This window comes from Gracilinanus agilis, chromosome 1 (genome assembly GCF_016433145.1).
Source record: "Gracilinanus agilis isolate LMUSP501 chromosome 1, AgileGrace, whole genome shotgun sequence".
NCBI lineage: Eukaryota > Metazoa > Chordata > Mammalia > Didelphimorphia > Didelphidae > Gracilinanus > Gracilinanus agilis.
In genome coordinates this window covers 511,084,549-511,109,563 of record NC_058130.1, presented here as the reverse complement: position 1 = coordinate 511,109,563, position 25,015 = coordinate 511,084,549, and the positions used below count along the sequence as shown (strand labels likewise).

General features: G+C 34.1%; 1 protein-coding gene across 1 annotated transcript in view; it reads right to left on the bottom strand.

Moving 5' to 3' along the window:
* Positions 1-25,015, bottom strand: part of NSMAF (neutral sphingomyelinase activation associated factor) — a 90,689-nt gene that overhangs the window by 28,197 nt on the left and 37,477 nt on the right. The window contains exons 6-12 of the mRNA XM_044666196.1: positions 18,588-18,638; positions 17,359-17,430; positions 17,218-17,265; positions 17,050-17,102; positions 7,524-7,653; positions 5,151-5,222; positions 1,713-1,821 (exon numbers count right to left, since the gene is read on the bottom strand). Coding sequence (XP_044522131.1) covers positions 1,713-1,821; positions 5,151-5,222; positions 7,524-7,653; positions 17,050-17,102; positions 17,218-17,265; positions 17,359-17,430; positions 18,588-18,638 — 535 coding nt within the window. The remainder of the gene's footprint in view (positions 1-1,712; positions 1,822-5,150; positions 5,223-7,523; positions 7,654-17,049; positions 17,103-17,217; positions 17,266-17,358; positions 17,431-18,587; positions 18,639-25,015) is intronic.

The following is a 25,015-nucleotide window of genomic DNA, read 5'->3' as shown; positions in this document are numbered from 1 at the left end:
AAAGATTTCTTAAACCCAAAATACTTTAATTATATCACTTATTCTTCTCTCATCTTCAACCCAGAAAAAGTGTGAGTTATCTGAACAATAAGCTTAGAAAAAAGGGAAGACAGTCTCCACATGGTTTTTTGGGGGTTGGGGGAGAGGGTAGGGAGAGAGAACCATTCCTGATTTAGTGAATCATTAGGACTTACTATGACAGTTGGAGATTTTTGTGACATTTTGGTTACATTAAGAAAAAATAGAATAAGAAGCATGATCAAATTATTTAGAAAGCAGGAAGTGTAAGTAAATTTATACCATCACTTAAATTAATGCATTCAAAGTTAACCTGAACAGTTTACACATGAAAACAAATTGGGTTGCATTTTTGGAAATAAATTCTTGAGGGAAGTCTACTAGAAGCAGAAGGAGCATATACTTAACTTTACCTTACAAAACAGCCCACTGCATATGAAAATATATTAAACTCAATTAGGACTATATTAATAAGTCAGTCTGCTCTTCTTTTATGAAAACTACAATTCAGCTACGGCAGGAGATTTGTTATTCAAACTAATCCAGACTTGGTTATTGCCTACCCTCTGCTAAATCTATTACATAAAGATAATTTAGCAAAGTAATAGAAGTAAATAAGCATATCATATAAAGTTTGAGCTAATGGGGATTTTTGCTTTAGGTTTTATAAATACTCAATTGGAGTGAGGAAGTCCAAATTTCAATGAAACTTCTTGTTTAAGGAGGAAAGAAGTTATTATTCTAAAAAATTTAAACTCTAGTCCAGAGGAAGCTGGGGAGTATAATGAAGAGACTGCTGGACCTGGAGACAGAAAAGCCCAAGTTCAAATTCTACCTCAGACACTTACTAGCTATATAACTGTGGCAAGTCACTTGACTTTTGTCTGCCTCCGTTTCCTTCTCTGTAAAATGGAGATAATAATAGTGTCTACTTTTCAAAATTGTTGTGAGGATCAATAGAGATAATATTTGTAAGGCATGTTGCATGTTGTAAACTTTAAAGTACTACATAAATGTTATTATTTAAGAAAGAACATTTAGCCAATACTAAATAATTCCTAAGCTTCTTTTTCTTTTCAACTATAATTGTTACCACAATCGATAATCAAAGTATACATAAACACATTTTAATTACACTATGAAATAAATTTTGAATTATAGTTAATATATCAATATGGAAACTTTCTTTGATATAGCTTCAGGATAACCTACTTCAAAACTGAAGTCTAACTTATCAAGAATTAGATAAATACTCTTTGCTAAGGAAGGGTAATACATGAAATTGTGAAGAAAAAGTCTTTGGCTTCATGTTGCTAAATTTTATTATCCTAGATAAAGGGTAGTTATTATGGTTATTATTCAAAACAGGAATTTTTAACCTTTGTTGGGTCATAAACTCTATGGACCTCTTCTTGGAATAACATTTTTCAGTGATTAAAAACACACAGAATTATAAAAAAAACTAATTATATTGAAATAGTTATCAAAATTATAACTAAACAAACCAAAAATAACCACTCATGGACCTACTATGGTTAAGAACTCTCTATTTAGAGGAAATAAATGGTACCATACAGACATTATTTTGGACGATCTGTTAAATTCTTCTTACTCACTGACCCAGTTAATGAAGTAAAGAGGCTAAATAAAACTATTCAGGTTAATAAGAAAACAATAAGAAGTTAACATCAAACCTAAATATGTTGCAATATAGAAATAGAGTTCATCTCTATCTTGAGATTCATAAAACTTTAAGTAGATGTCAGAACATAAGTCATCTTCTGTGCAAAACACTTCCAGACCCTATGAAGTCAGAAAAAAAAAGTAAAATCAATGGCATTACATTTACTTAATAATAAAATTCAAAATATATTACAACAACTTCGATTATTTAATTTAGATTATGCATTTTTAGGCTTTTTGTATCTTCAAATTAGGGGTAAGTATTTTAGAGCTATTTATGAGTGATCATAAGGATCACTAAAATAATTGTAAATATTCCTCATGCTTAGTAGTATAGTATCATGTATACAAAGGGTACCAAACAGGTCTTATATTTAACATTTAAATGATATATTATTATGTTTCTACTCCTTTTGAGTAAATACTATGGTATTTTATATCACATCACCTAGAAGCTAAATAGTAATTTAATGTGTTATCAACAAAACTATTTTAAATCAACTATGGAAGTCACCACAATTAAAATATAATTATATTCAAATAGATTATCTGCTGCTTTATTCCTGCTAGCTGAGTCTCTTGTCTGCTTTTAGTTGGAATGAAACAGGAAAATTTGTGGTTCTGGAAGAGAATAGGTTGCCACAAACTGCATCTTGGTGGTATGATTTGGGGATTATGTTATGTTTGAGATCACTTTACTTATTTTATTAGTAGAACTAAGGGAAAGTGGTTTAATGCATGCACAAGACATATGGTAACCCACTGTTATCGACCTACTTTTAATACTTTCATACTTTGCTATATGGCAGAATTCAGTCATGGATGTTACTGAGTAAAAAACTAGGGATGGATTTAATTTTATTTCATTCAAGGCCACAGACTGATGCAACAGTCCCATGTGTGTATCCAGAGCTATGAGACAAACCCATCTCTCATTTTTTGGAAGTAGCCCCTTTGGAAGTAAGGAATTAGGGAGACTTCTGGCTAAGACAGTTCCTTCAAAAGAAGCGAATAGCTCAGCTTCTACAAACCAACAAAAAACCTAAAAACTGTACAAGACACTGATTAGGGATCAAAAGATTAAATTGTAGGAAAACTACAGTGAGTGACTTCATTAATGCCAGAAGAACATAAAAAGTCAGCCAGAGGTCCATGGCCAATAGGAAAGGGGGCTTACTAAAAAATTCCGTGCTAATATAAATAAGCAAGGTAGAAGTTTCTCAGTCCAACTACAACCTAAAAGTCTCTGTATTCAGAAACAGCAACAGTGGCGCACCCCCCCCCCACACACACACACACAAAAAGCCCCAAGGGAAGCTGGCAATTCACAATGTCCTGAGACACTAGTAAAATCAAACACTCTGAACCTTGAGGTATAAAAGTCTACTAGACTCGAATGAAGAGGCATTATCTCAGGAATCCAGGTCAAGATCAAACAGAGCTCACTATACCACCCAAGAGCAAAGCAAGGGGCAGAGTCTGACCCTGGCACAAAGCCAAAAATCAGCAACTAAGGCAAGAAAAACAAATAAAAGGAATACACAAATCAGTATAAAGAATAACTACAGATCCAGAAATATCAAAAAAGTCAACCTAGAATAAGACAGTGATTCTATAATTTTATAACTGTTAGAAGAATCTCAACAGAAAAATATTAAACTTCCACATGGCCTACATGAATTCCTAGAAAAAAAAATAAATCAAGACTTTTAAAAATAAAATTTAAAACTATGGGAGAAAGAATTAGAAATGAATAGCTTAAGTGGTCACAGACTCCCTGACATCTATTATTCCAAAGAGAAATCTATAGCTCTACAAGACAACATTCTACTAAGAAGACAAACATGCCTTTGAAACATTAGCATCTTCAAAGGGCATTGAAGGAGTTGAATAAGATCAATATAGTAAGACAAAATAAAACCTAGGAGTAAATATTGATTCTGGGATGATGGTTTAGTGAGGAAAGATAAAAAGAGATATAAAGAAGACACAGATGTAGAAAAGTGGAAGAATGTAGTAGAGCTTACTATTGAGTCACATGAGAAGAAGAGTATTCAAATATAGAAGAAGAAAGGGTGGGAAGAGCAGACAAAAGATGAATCTTATTTTTATCCAAATCAGACAAAGTAGGTTAAACCAGAGTTTTGTGTAGAAATACAAAAAAATCAACAGTGAAGCAAACAAGAATTGGGAGGGAAATTAAGAGAGAGAGGCTGATATAGAGGAGGGAATATTCATAAGAAAAAAACATCTTAAAATTCAAAGGATGGATCCTGAAATGAAATTAAAAGGGAGGAGGCAAAGAATTGGAAATTAAGGAGAGCATATCAATTAAGAATTAGTTAAATAAATGTTGGCATAAAAACATAATAGACTATCATTACACTCAAAGAAATCATAAAGGAGACCATTTCAGAAAATCTTGGGAAAACTTATATGAACTGATACAGAGCAAAATGAACTAGAACAATTTACATATTAACAGTAATGCTGTAAATAAAAACAACTTTAAAAGGCTTAAAATTCTAATCAAAGTAGTAATCAACCATGAATTAAGAGGACTTGTAATCAAGCATGTACTCATCCTCTGAAAGAAAGATGATGGCTTTAAGGTGAAGAAAGAAAGAGACATATGTTTTTAGACATGATCTCACAATTTACTAACTATGCTTTGTTGCTTTTTGGCAGTCTTTTTTTTTTTTTTAACTTAGAGGAGGGAAGATAAGAGACTTATAACAGGGATACAAAAAAAAATTTTTTTTTCAGGTGATCCATTGAGATATCATAAGTACACAGAAAAGAAAAAGGAAGTTCAGAAGTACAGACAAGAAGGGCAACTTTGAAAATAACATGCTGAATTTATTAAATACACTAAAAAATAAGAAAGAATACTATCTTCATCTAGAAAAAAAAGTGGGAGTAGAAACCCAGAAGACAACATGATTTATCACTTGTTTCTATGGGTATACAATGTGGGGTTTTAGTTTTAAAAGATTATTACAAAAACGAATAATATGGAAATAGGTTTTGAATGATAATATATGTATAACTCAGTGGAATTGCTTGTCAGCTCTGGGAGGGGAAAGGAGAGGGAGACAACAAAGAATCATGTAACCATGGAAAAAATTTTAAAAATAAAAACAAAAAAACCAATATGGTTTAGAGATTTAAAATTTTATACACAATTCCTGATTTAATCTTTGTATATGGAAATACTAATTTGGGGAAATATTTGTTAGGTTCTGAGTCAAAAAAACCAATACTTCGATCAATGTGAGTTACCTTTATTGACATGGTTTGCACCTAACCAAAAATTAAAGTCAGAGGTAGGTCTTGAATCTAGTCTTTTTTAATTCTAAGTCTATCACTCTATCCTCTTTACTCTCTTTCATTAGACAAAGAAATGGAAACTATTAATCTAGAAGAATCAATGATGTGCTTTTACTCACCAGAGGCATGAGGCCATGTCTCCTTTTGTAAATCCGGCGCACATCCTGAAGTGTTATTTGGACTACAGGTTTCTTAAGAGAGAGAACCCCAAATATCAAAATGCTGGCATATTTAAGCAAGAAACTGTAAGTATTGTTTAGTTGTTCTTGTTATTTAAGACAATCACCTGATAACTTTATATTTTCTTCTTTAAATATATTTTATTTTACCAATTTACACATAATAATAATTTTCTACATACTTGATAACTTTAAATAGTGAATAGAGAGATATATCTTCTGATAAACTAAATTCTACTATAGTCATGAAGGAGGAAAAAACTTCTCAAAATTGTTTTTACTCTTAGGAAGCTTTCCTCTCCTTGAATCATAATTACCAGTAGCAAAAATTAAATTAAACTTTAAAAAATGTCACAAGGAGCAACTAATTTTTTGTTTCCCTGAAGCCTTAAATTACCTTGGGGTGGGGAGTGGGGGAAGGAAGAAAGAGATCAGATGGTGAAGGAGACCTCAATAGTAAAGTCCCCAGTGGTCATGATAAGTAAGGTACACTGTTGTGTTCTCTCTTCCCAATGAAGCATAGGATTTAGGAGCTGGAAAAGGCCTTAGAAGTCCTATAGTTCAACTCCGTTATTATATAGTTAAGGAAACTTAAGGCCCAGAGAGGTTAGTTAACTAAAGTCAGATTAGTAATGGACAGAACTCAGATTTAAATCCAGGTCCTCTGACTCTAAACTATATTGCCCTGTCCTATGGCAAACCACAGAAAGAAGATATGGTAGAGAAAGGGTTCATGGTAGCAGCAAAACATTAAGATCCTCCAGTGAAGACTTAGTATTGACTAGTAAATCTAAAGCTTCTGGTTAAAAATCTTTGAGATGGAGGTTTATAGATAGAATTTTAGGAGTTCATATTGTACTTCTTAATCAAAATAATATAAATAGGCTTTTCAAAAGCTTTCGGCCTAGGCTATCATAATTATTTTAAGGAAGCATTCTGCCTTTAATGCTTTGAGTTCTAATAGCAAAAGACAATTTGTTAGAACATTAAAAAAAAAAAAAAAAAGCTCAGAGCCATGTGAATATGCTAGCTTGCCCTACCACCTAATGGACATAATTTTAATAGCACTACCTTGCAATTGGAAAAATCCTAAGTGGTTCAGTAGAACTTAAAGAGACACTGGAAGATTTCTAGTTTTCCAAGGCTGGGGACAAGATCAACTCCTCCAGCTTCCTTTGCCAACCCAATTTGCCAATTTAGAGCATTTTAGGAATATTGTTCTTTAATGTACTTTAAAAGGGCCAGATCTTGATGTGCTAAACATCTTAACAAGTTTCCATTTAAAAGCCTGTTTCACTTGCCAACTTCATTTCTGACCTAGCAAGAATGGCCAAACACTATTAGTAACTTTGGAAGAAAGAAATCGGTTTTTGCTTGGTAATACTCTCATCTGTCAGCCTTGAGAATGTTACTTTGAATGGTGGGTAAGTAATTTACTTCTTTTGGAAAAGTTTACATCTAGTAATTTCTTTGTAATAGAAGAACACAAAAAGAATGTAATTATACCCATATACAATGCCCATTTTCTCTCTAAAGTATATCTCGCTGATCTCATTCTACAGAGGCATTCCTTAATAGGCAAATCAAGTGCTATTATTCAAGAAAGCCTGTTAACTATTTCCAATTAGAATATAAGTTCCTTGAGGGCAGGGATGGTTTCATTTTTTTTTTAATTTGCATCTTTAATGCTCAACCCATTATACCTAGAAGAGAGCAAGAAATTAATAAATGACTATTACAGAATAAATCTAACAAGTATTTATTTTCTTTGGAGTTGGATTTTTCATGTCCCATGCCTATTCTTCCTCTACAGTTTATAAGACATCGGTGTACTGTCTACACTCTATTCTTCCCCTTCCTGAAATCCAATGCTATGGCAATACTGTTAAAGAGTATTCTACATACTTATCCAAAAATGGCCCTTAGAACCTGGGGCCTTCCCAGGCATCTACCATACTGGTTCCTTCCTCCCATCAATGAGTTCTTTCCAAGGGCCTCCAATTGAGTAAGTCACGATGCATTCTCCTAGCTGAGCTTCCATCTCTCTGGACTTTCCCATCATTTCTTAGTGAGGTTCCATTCCCACTTCCCTCTAAGCTCTTTTTAATGTGTTGGCTTCATCCATTACAATATAAGCTCCTTGAGAACAAAAACTATCTTTTCTTTTGCTTATATTTTTTATCTCCAGCACTTTAAGCACAGTGCCTGCTGAGCAATTGTTAAATTCTTCAAAATAGCTGAATATCAAGTTGCATTAGTATGTAAGGATCACTGAATAAGAATTTCACTAATGTGACACTCATTTTTACTTACAGGATACCCATTAAGAGGCTGGAAATACAGGTTTGTGTCAGTGATACACACGTGTCCAGGATTAGTCACTAGTGGCGTCACCATTTCTGCTTTACACTCCATCTTGAGTATTTCAGAAAGACTTTGGAATCTAAGAAATTTTTTTTAAAGGGAAGAAGTTCTTTCTTTTAAAATAACAAATGAAACATATCTTGAAACTGACATACTTCATTACCAAATTAAAATTAACGTAAGCTGAAATCTAGTTTTAAACATTTTTATATTTTTCTAAGTACTAAATTCAAGAGAACTGTGAGAAAACTGCCAATTTAGACAAGCTTCCCATTCTTTTGAATGGCATGACCTTTCAAATGCAACATGAGATAAGATGTCAAATAAAGGATAATTTAGAACTTCCTTTTGTAGACAGGAATACCAGAGAGATTCTAGGCTATTAAAATCATTTACCTATGAAAATTCATTTACATGTTTCTGTTTCTGAGACAACCTATATATCTACATGGTTACTGACATCATTAAAAAAAAAACCTAATGCATAGGGATTCTTGCTTATTATTTATATGACATGTTCATTCAATTGTAATTATTTGAATAAGAGGTAGCCAAAAAGTGACTTTTTTTCTTTGATCTACTGGAACCATTTCAGTTAACCCTAATATTCCCTCCTTTTCACCAAAATTATACAGATAATAATAATTGGATCCTTCATTTTCAGGCTCATAACATATTTATCTGGCCTAATAGGCATGCCTTTTAAATTTTATCATTTACCAAAATTTGATTTATAAACATCAACCCCAACATATTTCTATAAAAATGACAAAACATGTGAGTATATAAACACAAAGTTGTAGTTAAAACCCAACCTGAAAACTACATGATCTCTGGGGTCTGTTTTCTTATTGGTAAAATGAAATAACTGGCATAGCATGGATTGCTTCCTGTTTTCCAACATCTACCACAATGCCTGCTTAATATAAGATAGAAACTTAAATACTTGTTGATGATGTAAAATTAACTTTTGATTACATTAAGATAAAAAAGTTTTGTGCAAATAAAACCAATGTTGCCAAGGTGAGAAGTAAAGTAGAAACCTGGGATAGCTAATCTCTTTAAGACTTCGAGGATACCTCAAATATATAGAGAACTGAATCAAGTTTATAAGAATTTGAGTCATTCTCCAGTGGTCAAAGGATATATAAACAGGCAATTTTTAGAAGAAGTAATCAAAGCTATATATAGTCATATTAAAAAATGCTCTAAATTATTATTGATTAAAGAAATGCAAATCAAAAGAACTCTGAGACACCATCTTACATCTATTAAATTGGCTAAAATGATAAAAGGAAAATGACGAATGTTAGAAGGGATATGGAAGAATTGGGACACTAATTAAACTGTTGGTGGAACTGTGAACTAATCTAATAATTCTGAAAAGCAATCTGGAATTATGCTAAAAGTGTGATAAAACTATATATATACCCTGAGACCCAACAACGCCACCGCTGGGTCTGTTTTCCAAGGAGACTAGGGAAAAAGGAAAAGGACCCATTTGCTTGAAAATATTTATAATAGTTCTCTATGAGTTGCCAAAGAACTAGAAACTGAGAGAATGTCCATCAATTGGGAAATGGCTGAATAAATTGTGGTATGTGATTACTACTTACTATGCTTTAAGAAATGATGACTATGGGGACAGCTGGGTAGCTCAGTGGATGAGAGCCAGGCCTAGAGACGGGAGGTCCTAGGTTCAAATCCGGCCTCAGATACTTCCCAGCTGTGTGACCCTGGGCAAGTCACTTGACCCCCATTGCCTACCCTTACCACTCTTCTGCCTTGGAGCCAATACACAGTATTGATTCCAAGACGGAAGGTAAGGGTTTAAAAAAAAAAAAAAAAAAAAAAAAAGAAATGATGACTAGGTTGGTTTTAGAAAAATATGGAAAGACTTACATGAAATAATGCAGAGTGAAATGAGACAAAGAAAATCAAGAGACCATTGTATATAGTTACAGCAATATTGTTTGTTCAAAGAGTAACTGTGAGTGACTAAGCTATTCTGAGTAATATGACTATTCTTATCAATTATGAAGGACTTATGGAGGAAAATACTATCCATCTGTAGAGAAAGAACTAATATAAAGAAGTATGTATTGCATGGTTCCAAACATCAAATGTTTGCCTTCTTTAATGCAGGCTTGAGAGAGAAGGAAGAAGACAATTTGGAACACAAAATGTATAATTTTTATAAGAGTTAAAAAGAAAAGAATGCTAAAAATAAATTTTAAGACTGAAAACATTTTTTAAAATGTTTACTGATTGAATGATTCAATGACTACATGTAACACATAGCACTGTGCTCAATTATTGTCTCCATTAATTTCTTTCCATTCTTTCTTTTTTAAAACCCTTACCTTTCATCTTAGAATCAATATTGTTTATTGATTCCAAGGCAGAAGAGCATTAAGGGTTAGGCAATGGGGGTTAAGTGACTTGCCCAGGGTCACACTGCTAGGAAGTGTCTGAGATGAGATCTGAACCTAGGACTAGTCCCCCCTCACACTGAGCCAACTAGCTCCCCCTTATAGGTATATATTTTTAAAGCTCTGGGGCCTATTATTTCTTCTTAGAAATATGTATATAGTAATATCTATCATTTTAATAGATGCTTCGAATTTTTTTAAGGACTTTCCATTATCTTATTTTTTTTCTTTACAACACTACTGAAGTTGAAAAGGCAACTATCATTCCCATTTTACAGATGGGAACATGAATAGCTTATGTTCTCTAGTCCTGACAACCAGATGACTAATTAGCTCAGTTGCTTACTCTCCAAACTTTTTCTATTCCTTCAAAAATGACATAGTCTAATGTGATGTTTATGATTAAACTGTATCAAGTTCCCTTAAAAGACTACCTCATATTTATGTTTGCCTTTTCTGATGTTTCTCAACTGAGCATTATCATTCTGTTTAATATCTAAAACTCTGAAAGGAAGACAGAAAGTCAGTGGAGAGTAGAAAGGAAACATAGGCCACAATTTGGAGAGCCCAATATCAGCTGTTCGGCAATAACTGGTATTATACAAGTAATCAGCTGCATGTAGTCACTGTGCTGTTGGTGCAATGCAGAAGGGCATCCAGGGGAATTAAAAAATGAAGCATGCTTTCTGGAAACAACAGTATAAAAATAGTTCTGTGTAGATCAGCTAAATTGGCAAGGAAACATGCATATAAAGGAGGTAGTGTGGGCAAAACTTTACACAAAGTAGTCCCATATGTCCTCTTGTTCCACTTTTTCTTTTGGCAAGTAAACAATATTAAAATGCAATGGCATCATAACTACATAAATATTCATTTACATAGCATTTGAGAGATGATGGAAAAATTAAGGTACAAGTAAATTAAGCTATTTTATCTTACTTACTCCATATCCCCAAACCTTTATCTTTCTCCTTTATTCTGTTTCAGAGAATGAAATGGGACCTCTTGGTGGCACTTATTTGTACCCTGGATCCCATCCTCTACTCTCTTCCACAAAGCTTACATCAGAGATCCTTTTTCTATCTCCTTCATTTCAATCTGTCTATTGGCCCTTTCTTTGCCAATCTGCATTAGTGGAAGGAATTTTCTCCCCCATGCTAATGAAACCACAGTTACAGTACCTTGCCCCATCTGTACTAGACTGAGAGACAACATGGAGTAGTAGGCCCAGGGCAGCCTTCAAGATAGGAAGAACTAGGTTAAAGTTTTGTCTCTGATGTTCTTAACTATTTGACCACTAAGACTTTGGTGCTTTCGGGTAACGCTCTAAAACAGTGATTCCCAAAGTGGGCGCTACCACCCCCTGGTGGGTGCTGCAGAAATCCAGGGAAGCAGTGATGGCCACAGGTGCATTTATCTTTCCTATTAATTGCTATTAAAATAAAAAAAAATTAATTTCCATAGGACTAAGTAATATTTTTTCTGGAAAGGGTGCGGTAGGCCAAAAAAGTTTGGGAACCACTGCTCTAAAGCTATAAATTACAGAGGAAACAAACTGTCTCAGTACAGGGAGTTTGTAAATCAAAAATTCTTTGGGGGAGGAAAAGTTGAAGAGAGGTGGTCAGAAAACAATAATACGAATGAATGCATTCAAAACTAGCTGGAGGGCTGGACTCAAAGAATGGTCAATTAGTTGCATGTCATCTTGGGAGGAAGTCTTCAAAGGAGTGTTCCAAGCATCAGTGTTAGTCCTATACTGTTTAATTTTACCATCAATGACTTGGATAAAAACATAGATGGGACGTTTATCAAATTTTTAGATCACACAAAGCTGAAAGGGGTAATACTCAATGACAAAGTCAAGATCCAAAAAAGCCTTCAGAGGCTAGAATATTGGGTCAGCTAATCTACTGGTATTTAATGGAGATAAATTCATTTAATAAAGTATCCTATGCTACTTTTATGGAAAAGATGAGAAATGCAGGCTAGTCAATACTACAATGAATAAGAGTCAGAATTGGTGAAATCGTTGGACTCAAAAGCCTGTTGTTAATGATTCAAAATCTGTAGGCAAGAAGTTTCAAGTATAGCACCCTGGAGGACTTAACAGTCTGGTGCTATTTAACATTTTTATCAATGACTTGGATAGAAGCAAAAATAGAAAACTTTAGGAGGATTCTTATAGGCTGAATCTGAGACAATAATATGGTGAAAGAGCAATTTGTTTGAACAAAATACTGCAAGTCTTAGTAGACCATGAGTTTAATATGAGTCAAGTGTAATAATGCTATGAAAGCCAAAAAAGCTATTGTGATCTTAGAATCCATTAAAGGAAGTATTATGTGGAATTCTGGACATCACAATTAAGGAGAAATAAGCTGAGGGAGGAACCAAGATGAAGAAAGGCCTTTCTTAATCCCTACCAAATGAGAAGTAAGTGAAGAGAAAACAGGGTTACATCAGTTGTCCTCAGGTATTTGAAAGGCTGCTTTTCAGTAAGGATAGAATAGAATTGTTCTACTTGGTCACAGAAGAAAAAAAATTAATACTGGAAGAAGTTGGAAAAAGGTAAATTTAGACTTGAGCTCATGAAAACCTTCCTAATAATTTTATATATATATATATATATATACATATATATATATATATGCATGCAAAATGGAAATGAGCTATCTAAGGAGATAGGAAAGTCTCTCTCAGTAGATGTATTCAATCAAAGGCTTAATGACTATTTGGTTATATTTGTAAGGATGGGATTTTATGAAAAGGAGTTGGAACAAAGGAGAAGACAGTTGCTGGCAGTTGCAACCAGCAGAGGATTCTGGGGATTTTCTCCCAAGGAGGAGAGAGAAGAGTGGTCTTTGGGCTGAGGGATGGGAGGAGTGAGAAGGCGGACAACCCAATTCTGATCCGGTCCAGAGGGCTTCCTGAAGACCTTTCTTTTGGAAATTGAAATCCTGATTCCCTGATCACAGCCATTTCAACACTACTCATCCTTCAAGACTTCAACCATCTAGTCAGCTAAGTTTTTAGACTCCACTGGGAGCAAACTTTTAGTATCCCTCACCCATTGCCTGACCTTGCTGAGAGACCCTTTACAGTCAAAGCTTACAAGTATAGGAAAGGATAGAAATAGAAAATAGAAATAGAAAGGGGGAAGAAGTTTAGGAGTTGGAACCACTAGGGTTCCTACCTAAGTGATGGATCCCATAGGAATAATTAAGAGGGCACCACAAAATCCCTCTGCCCATCACTCCTTTCCTCAATCCCTGATTTGTGAATAATAAAAGCCATTTAACAGTCAGATAGTGTTCCAGTGTGCCTGAGAGACAATAAGGGAGAGGGGAATCACAGCTTGGTCTGGCTGCCTTCATCTTTGAACCAGACCACCTGCTGTGAAAATAACTGCCCTTGGGGGAGGTTTGAGTGAACCCCATCTTTGTTCAGGATCAGATTGGAGTGCCACATACCTCCTCTTGTAAGAAAGTGTTGTCCCCAACTCTAGAGGGGGTAGCATGACTATATAGGTCACCCAGTTTTGGGGTGATACCCCCTTAAAGTCTCCCAGTGTGTATTTGGTCCCAGTGGAGTGCTGAAATGTCACCACCCAGACCCTTTCTCTCCTCTCTCTCCCTTCTATTAACATCCATTACTGGCTCCTTTACTCTTACAGTTTTGGCAGAGCAAGCTTAAATTACCTAAATAACTCCTATAGTAAAATTAAAAAAAAAAAAAAAAAGCCTCTGTGAGAACCAGATAGCAGACATTTTTCTCCTATCTATAGCATAGCAAAGGGGACAAACTTAGACAAGCAAAAGAAAATTTAAAGGCATAGTACCATAGAAAATTTACATTCAAACTAGTACAATAGATGCATCAATAGGGAAAACAATTTTTACCATGATGGGAACCTTTACATTACTATATCACTTTTGGACTATGATTTATGATTTGTGGATGGTAGTGATCTCAGGTTATATAATGGGAATAGTAGACATATATGATTCCTGCTAATGGTTGAAGCTAGAAATAGGTCGGGTCTTTGCTTTCATACCAACCACAACTGCAGTCATCATCTCATCCCTCCACTTCTATTGGTCCTTAAAGAATTTAGTGCACAAATTGCTAGGACACAAGGATGATAGCACTGTATTGATAATGACATTAAGAAAGGAAATAGCAAAGTTACCAGAAGAGAATGCTCAATTGAAAAGGGGGAAAAGGGATCACAGTAGAGGACAAAATAGAAATAGCAATACAAACAGCTGAGGCACATACAGACACAACAAAGACAACAGAGGAAGGGGCAACAGCACTAGTAGTACCAATATTACCAATTACTGATCACGCGATTTTGTAGCCATATAAAAAGACATAAGCCATTCACTGCTGCAGATCTCAACACCCTAAAAAAATGAATGCCTGCCTTTTTTTTAAATCCCTGCTGGTTTCAACTGCCAGCAATTGTCTTCCCCTCTCTTGGTTCCATCTCCTTTTCACAAAATCCCATCATTACATATTTTAGAGGGAATCTTCCTAAAATCCCTTCTAGCTCCAAGATTCTGAAAGTCTGTATTTCCTATACTGGGAAGTTGTAAAATAATCAAACAGAAAGGAAGAAGATAGTGTAAAAGAAACCAAGGGAGTAGAAAATATTCAGAAGGTCAACAGAATGGAGTGCTACAGAAAGATGAAGGAGTATGAAGACTAAGAAAAAGCTATCATATTTTTCTGGTAGGAGATCAGATAAATTTTGAGACAATTTCAAAAGCAATGTGGTAAGAAGCACAATTACAAAGAGTTGAGGTGGAGACAGTGAGTAAAATAAAGTACTCTTCCTACAAGTTTAGCAGTAAAAGCTAGGAGAGATAAAAGTGATAAACTAATGGAATGACATCAAAAAAAGGTTGTTATTTTTTAAAAGATGTAGAGCCCTTAGGTTAAGAAGTAGGCAAGTGAAATTGAGAAAGAAAAAATGAGCACTCAATGATTCAGTTTTCAATAAACTTGAGAACATAAATTACTTGAGGAAGAACTCTACTTCACAAGAATTGTTGGAAAAACTGCAAAGCAGCAAGGCAAAAATTAAGGTTAGGTCACAATCTTAAATCATAGAATAATAAATCAAAATAAATTTGACCAAAATATTATTATTTTAAAAAATTATTGGAGAATATGGTACTTTTTACAGAGTATAGCTAAAGATTTTTTTAAAAACTCTTACCTTCTTCTTAGAATCAATACTGTGTACTGGTTCTAAAGCAGAAGATTGGTAAAGGATAGGCAATGGGAGTTAAGTGACTTGCCCAGGATCACACAGCTAGGAAGTGTCTGAGGTCAGATTTAAATCCAGGACCATCTGTCTCCAGGCCTGGCTCTCTATCTACTGAGACACCCCTAAGGAAAGATTCTTAACTAATCAATAGACCAAAGATGATCACAAAAGAGAAAACCCGTAATTTCATATATGAAACTGAAAAATTTTTGCACGAAGTCGATGTAGCTAGGATAAGGAAAAGCATCACTTGGTAAAAAAAAGAATATGAAAATCTGTGATATCCTAGGTATATAGGGAATTAACAAAATGATATGGCCAAAGTTTATTCAAGAAGGATAAGTGGGCAAAAGATATGAAGATTTCTCAAAAAAAAAAAAAACCCTATAAATTTTTAATAATCCACATCACCAGTAACAAAAAGTAGCAAACCAAAACAATTCACAAGTTTCACACTATGTCAATTTGCAATGATAAAAGATGGAAATATCAGTATTGAGGGATACAAAAAAGAAAGACAGGCTATTAGCAGAGAGCAAACTGGTCCAATCATTCTGGAAAACAATGGGGAATTATGTCAAAAATATGGCTAAGTGTCTATACCCTATGATTCAGAGATTTCATTCCTAGGAATGTGCATCAAGGAGGTCAAAGAGAGAAAGAAAGGTTCCAAATATACCAAAATATTCAAAGCAGCATTGTTTGTAGTAGTAAAGAATGGGAAATAAATTAGATGCTTATCAATTGAGAAATGTCTAACTAAGTTGCAGTATAGGAATGTTAATGGAATATTAGTGTGCTTTAAGAAATTTAAAAAATTTTAAATTTAGAGGCATGAGAAGACTTATAAGAACCAATGAGGAAAGTAAGGAGAACTTGGAAAAGGACATCCCAGTGATGAAAATAGTATAAATGGAAAGGGCAAAAAATTAAAAACAGAATATAATGTAAAAATAATGACCCAAGATGGCCCCAGAGGAGAATGAGGAATTATGTCTCCCTCTTTTCTTAACAGAAGTGATAGTTCATAGCTACAAAAAGCTGCATATGCTGACAGACATGGTTGATGTATTGCTTTGTTTTACTTTTTTCTCTCTTCTTATAATTACTATTATTATTATTATTGGAATGGCTTGCCAAGTAAGGAAAAGAAGGAACACGTTCATAAGTGAAGATAATATAAAAGCTAAAGATATCAATGAAAATAAGATAAAGATATTGATAAAAATGTGTTTCCTAAATTTAGACATAATTTTTAAAATTATAAATCTATCAGTATTCATTTTATACTATAAAAATTTTTCAAAAACCTTATCAATCTAGCATTTTGGTGACTGGATAATTAGTCCCTTAGAAAATTAGTGTCATATACTTCCTAGCTGTATGATCACAGACAAGTCACTTAACCTCCATAGCCTAGCATTTACCACTCTTCTGCCTTGGACCCAATACACAGTATTAAAGATTCTAAGACCGAAAGGTTTTTTTTTTTTAAAGGAAAGAAAATTCATGTCATACTTGAGGTCAGATTGCAAGTCACTATGTAGAAAAAGAATGCATTCAAAATAGATCAAAAGAAGCTAATCCTCCTTAAGTTATTACTTTTCCTTTCTTAAATGGAATCTATTCTTCTCAGAGAAATCTGCTTTCCTAAATGTACTTTGAATGTTTGCTAGAAACCATGAAATACTCAAAGTGACATGTGAAAATTATCAGTAGTACATTAAATAAAAACAAAAACAAGAAAAATCCAAAGGAAAAAACCTACCTGTTTTTGTCAAATGATGTTCTAGCCAAACGTGATTGCAAAATAGCTGTTATCTATTAAGAACATAAAACCATTTAAAATGCACAGGTTTTAATATAAAATGGAGTATAGTTACATACAAATAGCAAAATAATAATGATTATAATTAAAATCTTAGGGAAATCTTACCATGGCAGTTTGATCTCCCAGTTTATCAAGGCAAGATGCTCTGTGAAGCTAAAATATCACAGAATAAACAGCTGGTTTTATATATGTGTTATATTTTCCTTAGGGGGAAAAAAACACTTAGATGTTTCTTAAAAAGCTTACCTGAAGGAGAGTTTCTACAACATCTTCTACTTTCCCTGCCATATCCAACTCAAAGACATATTGCATTTTGCCCTAACAAAAACAGGATTAAAAAAGGATTAAAAAAACAGGAGTAAAATGCAAGACTGTATTACTAGGATAATACCAAACACAGTGGGTGTTTAAAAACTCACTTATTAAAGGAAATCGAGATATAAAACAATGAAAAAATAATGGCATCCCAAAGGTATATTAGGGAATTCATAAAGGACACATAAATCTAGCAAATTCTAGAGATTCTTTCAAGTTGAAATAATTTTGATTTAGAGTAAAAGCAGTAGTCATATGAAGTTTATGACAGCTAAGTTTTACTTTCCATGTACTCTTTATGATTGATACTGGTTTTTAGATTGAAAATTCAGAGTATATATGGTATCCTTTCTTTGCTCAAACTTTTTCCTCTTTATCCCAGCTTCTTCCTTCCCCTTTAATTTTATAATGCCCCTCTTCAATAGAAGTTATAGTGTTTTACTTCAGATTACAGAATAAAAACTAAGTAAAAACTAGAAATGCAAGGAAAGCAGCAAAACAGGGTATGGGAGATGTGCAAGTTACCTGAGGCAACATGAATTGATTGGGTCACTGGAATTTCTGACTAATGAGGACTTTGCATTTTCCCAATATGATGTAAAGTAAGGCTTTTGATGTATAAACTGCCCTTAAAAACTTAACCTTTTGGTATATAATCTCCCTTTTAATTTTGTCAAGCTAAAGCAGAGAGAACTGAATGAAACAGACCAATTAAGTGTCTTGTCTACAATAACCTGATGAATCCTTCTTTGAGAGACCTTAAGAACAGTGCTCACAACCTGTGTAGATTTCTTGGAAGATGAAGAGAGAATAAGGCTGCTTTTTGCATTTTCTAGCAATAGTACTAAATAAGTAGATTTTGGCATGTTTTATATTAAGTTCTCAGGAATAGAAGAGAAGCCAATAAATATTTATACTAGTGTTTATTTGTTTGATCTTGTCATTCAAGCTGTTACCTTTTTTAAAAAAAGAAAAATGATTCTATTTAACTTATGCTGACTTTCCCCTTTTGCAGTCTTATTATAATAACTAGTAAACTTTTATAGCTATTCCAGTATTATATTTTACTGAAAACTTTGATATAGTTATTACATTTTATTCCTTAAAGATCACTATAAAGAGAAACAATAAAGAAACTATAAAGAGAAAAGTTTACTTACCCTTTCAATTTTATATGGTGCTACGATGTTATGTTCTTTAATGAAATATACCTAAGGGGGACAAATGAATAGTTGGAAAATGTTTTATCACAACTTTCTTAATGTAAGCAACTGTTACAATGAAGAAGTTAATAGCCAGATTTTAAAATCACTTTTGACAAACAGCTAGGACCCAATTAGTGCGATTAATGAATCCCCTGAGATGGTTACATTATTCAAATTTGCACTGCACTATTTCTATTGGGCTGGTAATAATTGACATATTTTACATTATAATTCTGAATAGTGTGGTATGAGTGTATGCAAACACTTTCAGGAGCTTCTTTATTTGCACTAACTGGAATCTGGTTATAGCTATCATTTCGTAAAGTAATAACCATTAATATTAGAATGGGTTGGACTTTTGGGCTAAGATGGCTGCAGTGTAGAAGCAAGGGACTTCCTCTCCTCACCACCTACTGATATAAAGTACCTCAAAAGGACAAAACCCAAAACCAGATGAGCGAAGGGGCTTAGGGTGCAACCCTGAAGGTAGTCAGAGTTTAAGCATTTCCACGCTATAAGCAGATAAAATTACCAAACCTCAAGCTGATTACCCCTCCCCCACTCCATCTACTGAGCCAGAGTCAGAGCAAGCTCAGTCAGAGTGAGCACAGGGTAATCTCTAGGTTCTCAGGAGGCTGGTTGAGGACACCACAGACTTACTCCATTGAGCACCAAGACTTGGGGCCCTAGGAGGCTGAGAAACATGAAGATTGGATGCAGAGATAGGGTAGAGAGGGGGTGCACAGAGCAGAAGCAGCAGAGACTGAAAAGTGGCCTTAGGGCAAAACCCATGCTGTAGCTCCATACAAAGACCTGCCTACCCTCCTCACTCAGACTTATGATTGGGAAGGGAAGAAAGAACTAGCACAGAAATGGCCACCAACATCCAGGAATTAAAATCTACAACTAACAAAAAACAAAAAAGAAGAGAAACTTGACCCTGGCCAATTTCTACAGTGAAAAATCCCAGTCTGCAGAGGAAACAGCAGAGGACGAAAAACAAGCAAACACATCCAATCCTTCCTAAAAAAAAAAAAAAAAAAAGAAAAGAAAAAGGAAATTGGTCACAAGCTCTTGAGGAGCTCAGATTTGAGATTATGAATCAAGTGAGAAAGAAGAAACTTGGCAAGAGGGAAATAATTAAAAAAGAAAATAACGGTTTAAAAAAAGAAAGAAAAAGAAAAAGCCCAGAAATCAAATAAAATGATAAACAAATTGAAGACCAGAAATGACCTGTTGGAAGCCATGAAAAGCAGTACAGACCAAACCAAAAAGGAAAATCAAAAGATCATGGCTGAAAACCAGTCTTTAAGAACTAGAATTGGACAAGTAGAGAAGCTAATGATCTCATCCTCAAAAGACAACCCCCGGGAACGTAATTGCCAAATTCAAGAGCTATCAAGCCAAAGAGAAAATATTGCGAGAAGCCAAAAAGAGACAATTCAGATATCAAGGAGCCCTAGTCAGGATTATACAGGATCTGGCAGCTTCCACACTAAAGGACTGCAAGGTTTGGAATAAAATATGTAGAAAGGCAAGAGAATTGGGTCTACAACCAAGGATCACCTACCCATTAAAACTGACTATATACTACCAGAGAAAAGTATGGGAATTTAACAAAATAGAAGATTTCCAAATATTCCCAAAGAAAAGACCAGAATTAAATGGAAAATTTGATGTCCAAATACAAAATTCAAGAGAAACATGAAAAGGTAAACAAGAAAGAAAAAAAAAAATTAAGGGCTTCAGTAAGGTCAAATTGTTTACATTCCTATAAGGAAAAATGATATTTGTAACTCTCAAAAACTGTATTTAAGGGGGCAGCTAGGTGGCTCAGTGGACTGAGAGTCAGGCCCAGAGATGGGAGGTCCTGGGTTCAAATTTGGCTTCAGACATTTCCTAGCTATGTGACCTGGGTAAGTCACTTGACCCCCAATGCGTAGCCCTTACCACTCTTCTGCCTTAGAACCAATACACAGTGTTGATTCCAAAATGGAAGGTAACAGTTAAAAAAACAACAACTGTATTAATTATATACTGTATAGTAGTTAGAAGAATTATTGATAATGTGTATTTAGAATTTTGTAACCTTGAACTACATTTCCCAGCATCCCTTTTTTGTCCTCACATTATGTCCTTACGTTTTGAGAAAAAGTTTCTGTAACTCCGGCCTAATTCTATCTTCTCCCAGGAACACAGTCTAGGAAAAACTGCTCTTTACTCACTGTTTCTGCTTTCCTCTACTTGAAGTTATTATTAATAAGTCTTATGAAAATATAATACTTAAAGAGTATTGGATATTAATTTTTAATCTTACAATAGGGAGTGGTTGGGGTACTAAGTACTTTAAGATGATATATAAAAAAAAGAAAGGCAGGGAAATAGAAGATGGCATCAAGAAAAACTTGAAGGAATAAGAAAAATAGGATAAATTATACTACATAAAGAGGTGCATGGGAAGGAGAGGGGAAGAACACTATTATAAGAAGGAGAGGAAGAAAATGCTAATAGGTAATACTTAAACCTTACTATTAGTAGAATCAACTCTGAGAGGGAAAAGGATCTAGATCCATTGGAGTATCGAATTCTATCCTACCCTACAGGGAAGTTGAGAGGGAAAAACCAAGGGGGGGAGTGGGGCAGGGAGTACCAAAAGAAAGTGATCCTAAAGAAAAATAAAAGGGGAGTAAGAAAGGACGGGATTAGGGGACTGATTAAAAACAGTGGTGTAGAAGGCAATAATGAAAGAAGAGCAGGACTAGGAAAGGAAATCAAAATGATGTAGAATACAGGTGGTAATCATAACTCTGAATGTGAATGGGATGAACTCACTCATAAAACGGAAGCAAACAGCAGAGTGGATTAGAAACCAAAATCCTATCATATGTTGTCTACAAGAAATATACATGAGGCAGGTAGACACACATGGGGTAAAGGTAAGAGGCTGGAGCAAAATATATTGGGCTTCAACTGAGAAAAAGAAGGCAGGAGTCCCAATCAAATATCTGACAAAATCAAAGTAAAAATAGATCTGATTAGAAGAGGTAAGAAGGTAATTACATCCTAATAAAAGGCAGTATAGACAATGAGGAAATATCAGTACTCAACATGTATGCACCAAATGGAGTATAGCATCCAAATTTTTAAAGGAGAAACTATTGGAGTTAAAGGAGGAAACAGATGGTAAAACTATACTAGTGGGAGACCTGAACCTTCTGCTATCAGATCTAGATAAATCAAACCAAAAAATAAATAAGAAAGAGGTAAGAGATGTGAATGAAATCTTAGAAAAACTAGAGTCAATAGATATATGGAGAAAAATAAATAGGGACAAAAAGGGAAATCTTTTTAGCAGCACATGATACATTCAAAGACTGACCATGTACTAGGGCATAAAAACATGGCAAACAAATGCAAGAGAGCAGAAATAATAAATGCAATCTTTTCAGATCATAATGAAATACAAATAATAATTAATAAGGGTACATGGAGAGGCAAATAAAAAATTAATTGGAAATTAAATAATATGATTCTCCAAAATTGGTTGGTTAAAGAACAAATAATAGAAACAATAATTTCATTGAAGAGAATGACATGATGAGACATCATATCAAAATCTATGGGATGCATCCAAAGCAGTATTCAGGAGGAAATTTATAAAAATCAGGGCATATATTAACAAATCAGGGTGGGAAGAAGTCAATAAATTTGAGCATGCAAATTAAAAAACTAGAAAAACAAATTAAAAATCCTCAGATAAAACCTAAATTAGAAATCCTAAAAATTTAAGGAGAAATTAATAAAATTGAAAGTGAAAGAACTATTGAATTAATAAATAAAACTAGAAGCTGGTACTTTGAAAAAAACAAATAAAATAGATAAAGTATTGGTTAATCTAATAAAAAGGAAAGAAGAAAACCAAATTAACAGTATCAAAGATTAAAAGGGCAACCTCACCTCTAATGAAGAGTTAATTAAGGTAATTATTTTGCCCAATTAAATGGCAATAAATATGGAATTTAGGTGATACGGATGATTATTTACAAAAATATAAATTGCCTAGATTAACAGAAGAAATAGAATACTTAAATAATCCCATGTCAGAAAAAGAAATTGAACAAGTCATCAAAGAACTCCCTAAGAAAAAATCCCCAGAGCTAGATGAATTCACACGTGAATTCTATCAAACTTTTAAAAAACAACTAACCCCAATGCTATACAAAATATTTTTATTTAGAATTTATTTAGAATATTTTTCCATGGTTATATGATTGATGTTCTTTCCCTCTCCCCATAAGCAATTCCATTGGGTTTTACATGTCTCATTCATCAAGACCAGGACATATTAAGATGAAAGATATCTCAAAAATTATATAAGCTAGCCTCCTCAATTAGTTGCTAAAGTGCTGGATTTGAAATCAGAAAGACCTTGCTTCAAAGGTCTTCTCTGACACAAACTACTTGACTCTGGGTAAATCATTTAAACCTCTTTGTGCCTCAGTTTCTTAATCTATAAAAAGGGAGGTTGGACTAGAGAGACTCCAAGGTCCCTTCAGGTCTAAATCTAAAAGCCTGTGAAACTGATGTCAAGGAAGATGAAATAATTTCCTCTTTCTTAGAAACAGACTAACCTAAGTTTCAGTTCCTTACTTTAAAACAGGAGGAAGTACTCAACAAATTATATAGAAACACAAATCGATAACAGCTTAGGTTTTTATCATAATTCAGTTTACCAAACGCTTACCTTTAAAAGAAAATTTTACTGTAGGTATGAAACAAACGTTCCACTGTTTATTCAACTGTGTGCTGACTTTTTATTTATTCTGTGCATTCTAACAAATTAAGACTGAGAAGAAGCCATGATAGAGTATATACAGAGGTGCATCAGGAGTCAAGGAGATCTAGGTTCAAGTCTCATCTCTAATGCATACTGGTTATGTGGCTTTGGACAGGTCACTTAACACCAAACACTTTTGATGTTAGGAGAAATCAAGGAAGTGAATTATGGAAGGATCTGGGCAAGTTTCATAGATGGAAAGTCATGGATAAGGTTCCATTTGCAATCCTAACCTTAATTCCATTTATAAACCTAATTCTGTTTCTAACCCTAACCCATATAGATGAGATCAGCACTTTATAAAATTATTAGTCATTCATTCTTCAAATATTTTTTAAAGGTATATTAGCCATTCAAAAACATGCATTTCATTTCTTAGGGAAAAGGTAGTAGAGAATGGGGAAATAAAATTATGTAAGGTACCAGAAAGGATTTCGGAATTTATTTCTTGTATATCTCATTGAGACACCTTGAAATAATATTTTGGAGGTAGTGTGGGGTCTAGAGGTGAATGTTGATGTTAGCCTAACTTTATAGAGGAGTTCTAGGGCCAAACACTCTCAAATCAAAAGAACAGTGAAGGCATTTTATCCTAATTTCTATGCTCCTTCTCCTGTTCCCTTCACTAAAGTCCTCCTCTGATGTTTCAAGTAGGGTGGAAGTAAATCTGGATTCTTAAAGGCAATCAGCTAAGTTCAAAATATGACAGGTCCTACCTACATCATATTGGAAAGGCTTCAAATATAGGATCAGAGATGGACCATATGTCTGATATCCAAAAACCAGTGCAACTATGTTCAGAAAGAGTCATCACCAGACATCTAGCCATCATATGACGACTGTTTTTGGCTATAGAAGCAACTGAAGACTGGACATAAGAGGGCACATATAGCAATGTGAACTGTTTCAGTAATGGAAGTGATCAATGATGAAATCAGGGATTCTTAAAGTACTGAAATACTATGAGCCTAGAGTAACAGAAATTTCCATTTAGTAAATAACTTATTTTATATAAACCATGCTTCTTTTGTTTTTATTTTTAAAAAAATATGCTTCTTTTTTATTTTTTTTTATGTTTTCCCCTAGGTAACTCAATGAAATTTTATTGTATGTGTTCAAATCAGAGAACCTTAGGACTAGCTTATCCCTATTTATGTTCTTATGTATCTCCTCAGCTTCCTTCGTTCTTTTTTTTCTTACATGTTAACTTTTTTTAAATTTAAATATCTTATTTTTTAAAGAAAAATTTCCCATGGTTACATTATTCATGTTTTTACTTTCCCCTTCACTACCACCCCCATATCCAACGCACATTTCCACTGGTTTTAACATGTGTGATCAATCAAGACTTATTTACATATTATTGATAGTTGCATTGGTGTGGTCGTTTCGGGTCTATATCCCCAACCATTTCTGCATCAACCCATGTGTTCAAGCAGTTGGTTTTCTTCTGTGTTTCCACTCCTGCAGTTCTTCCTCTGAATGTGGGTAGCATTCTTTACCATAAGTCCCTCAGAATTGTCCTGGGTCATTGCTTTGCTGCCAG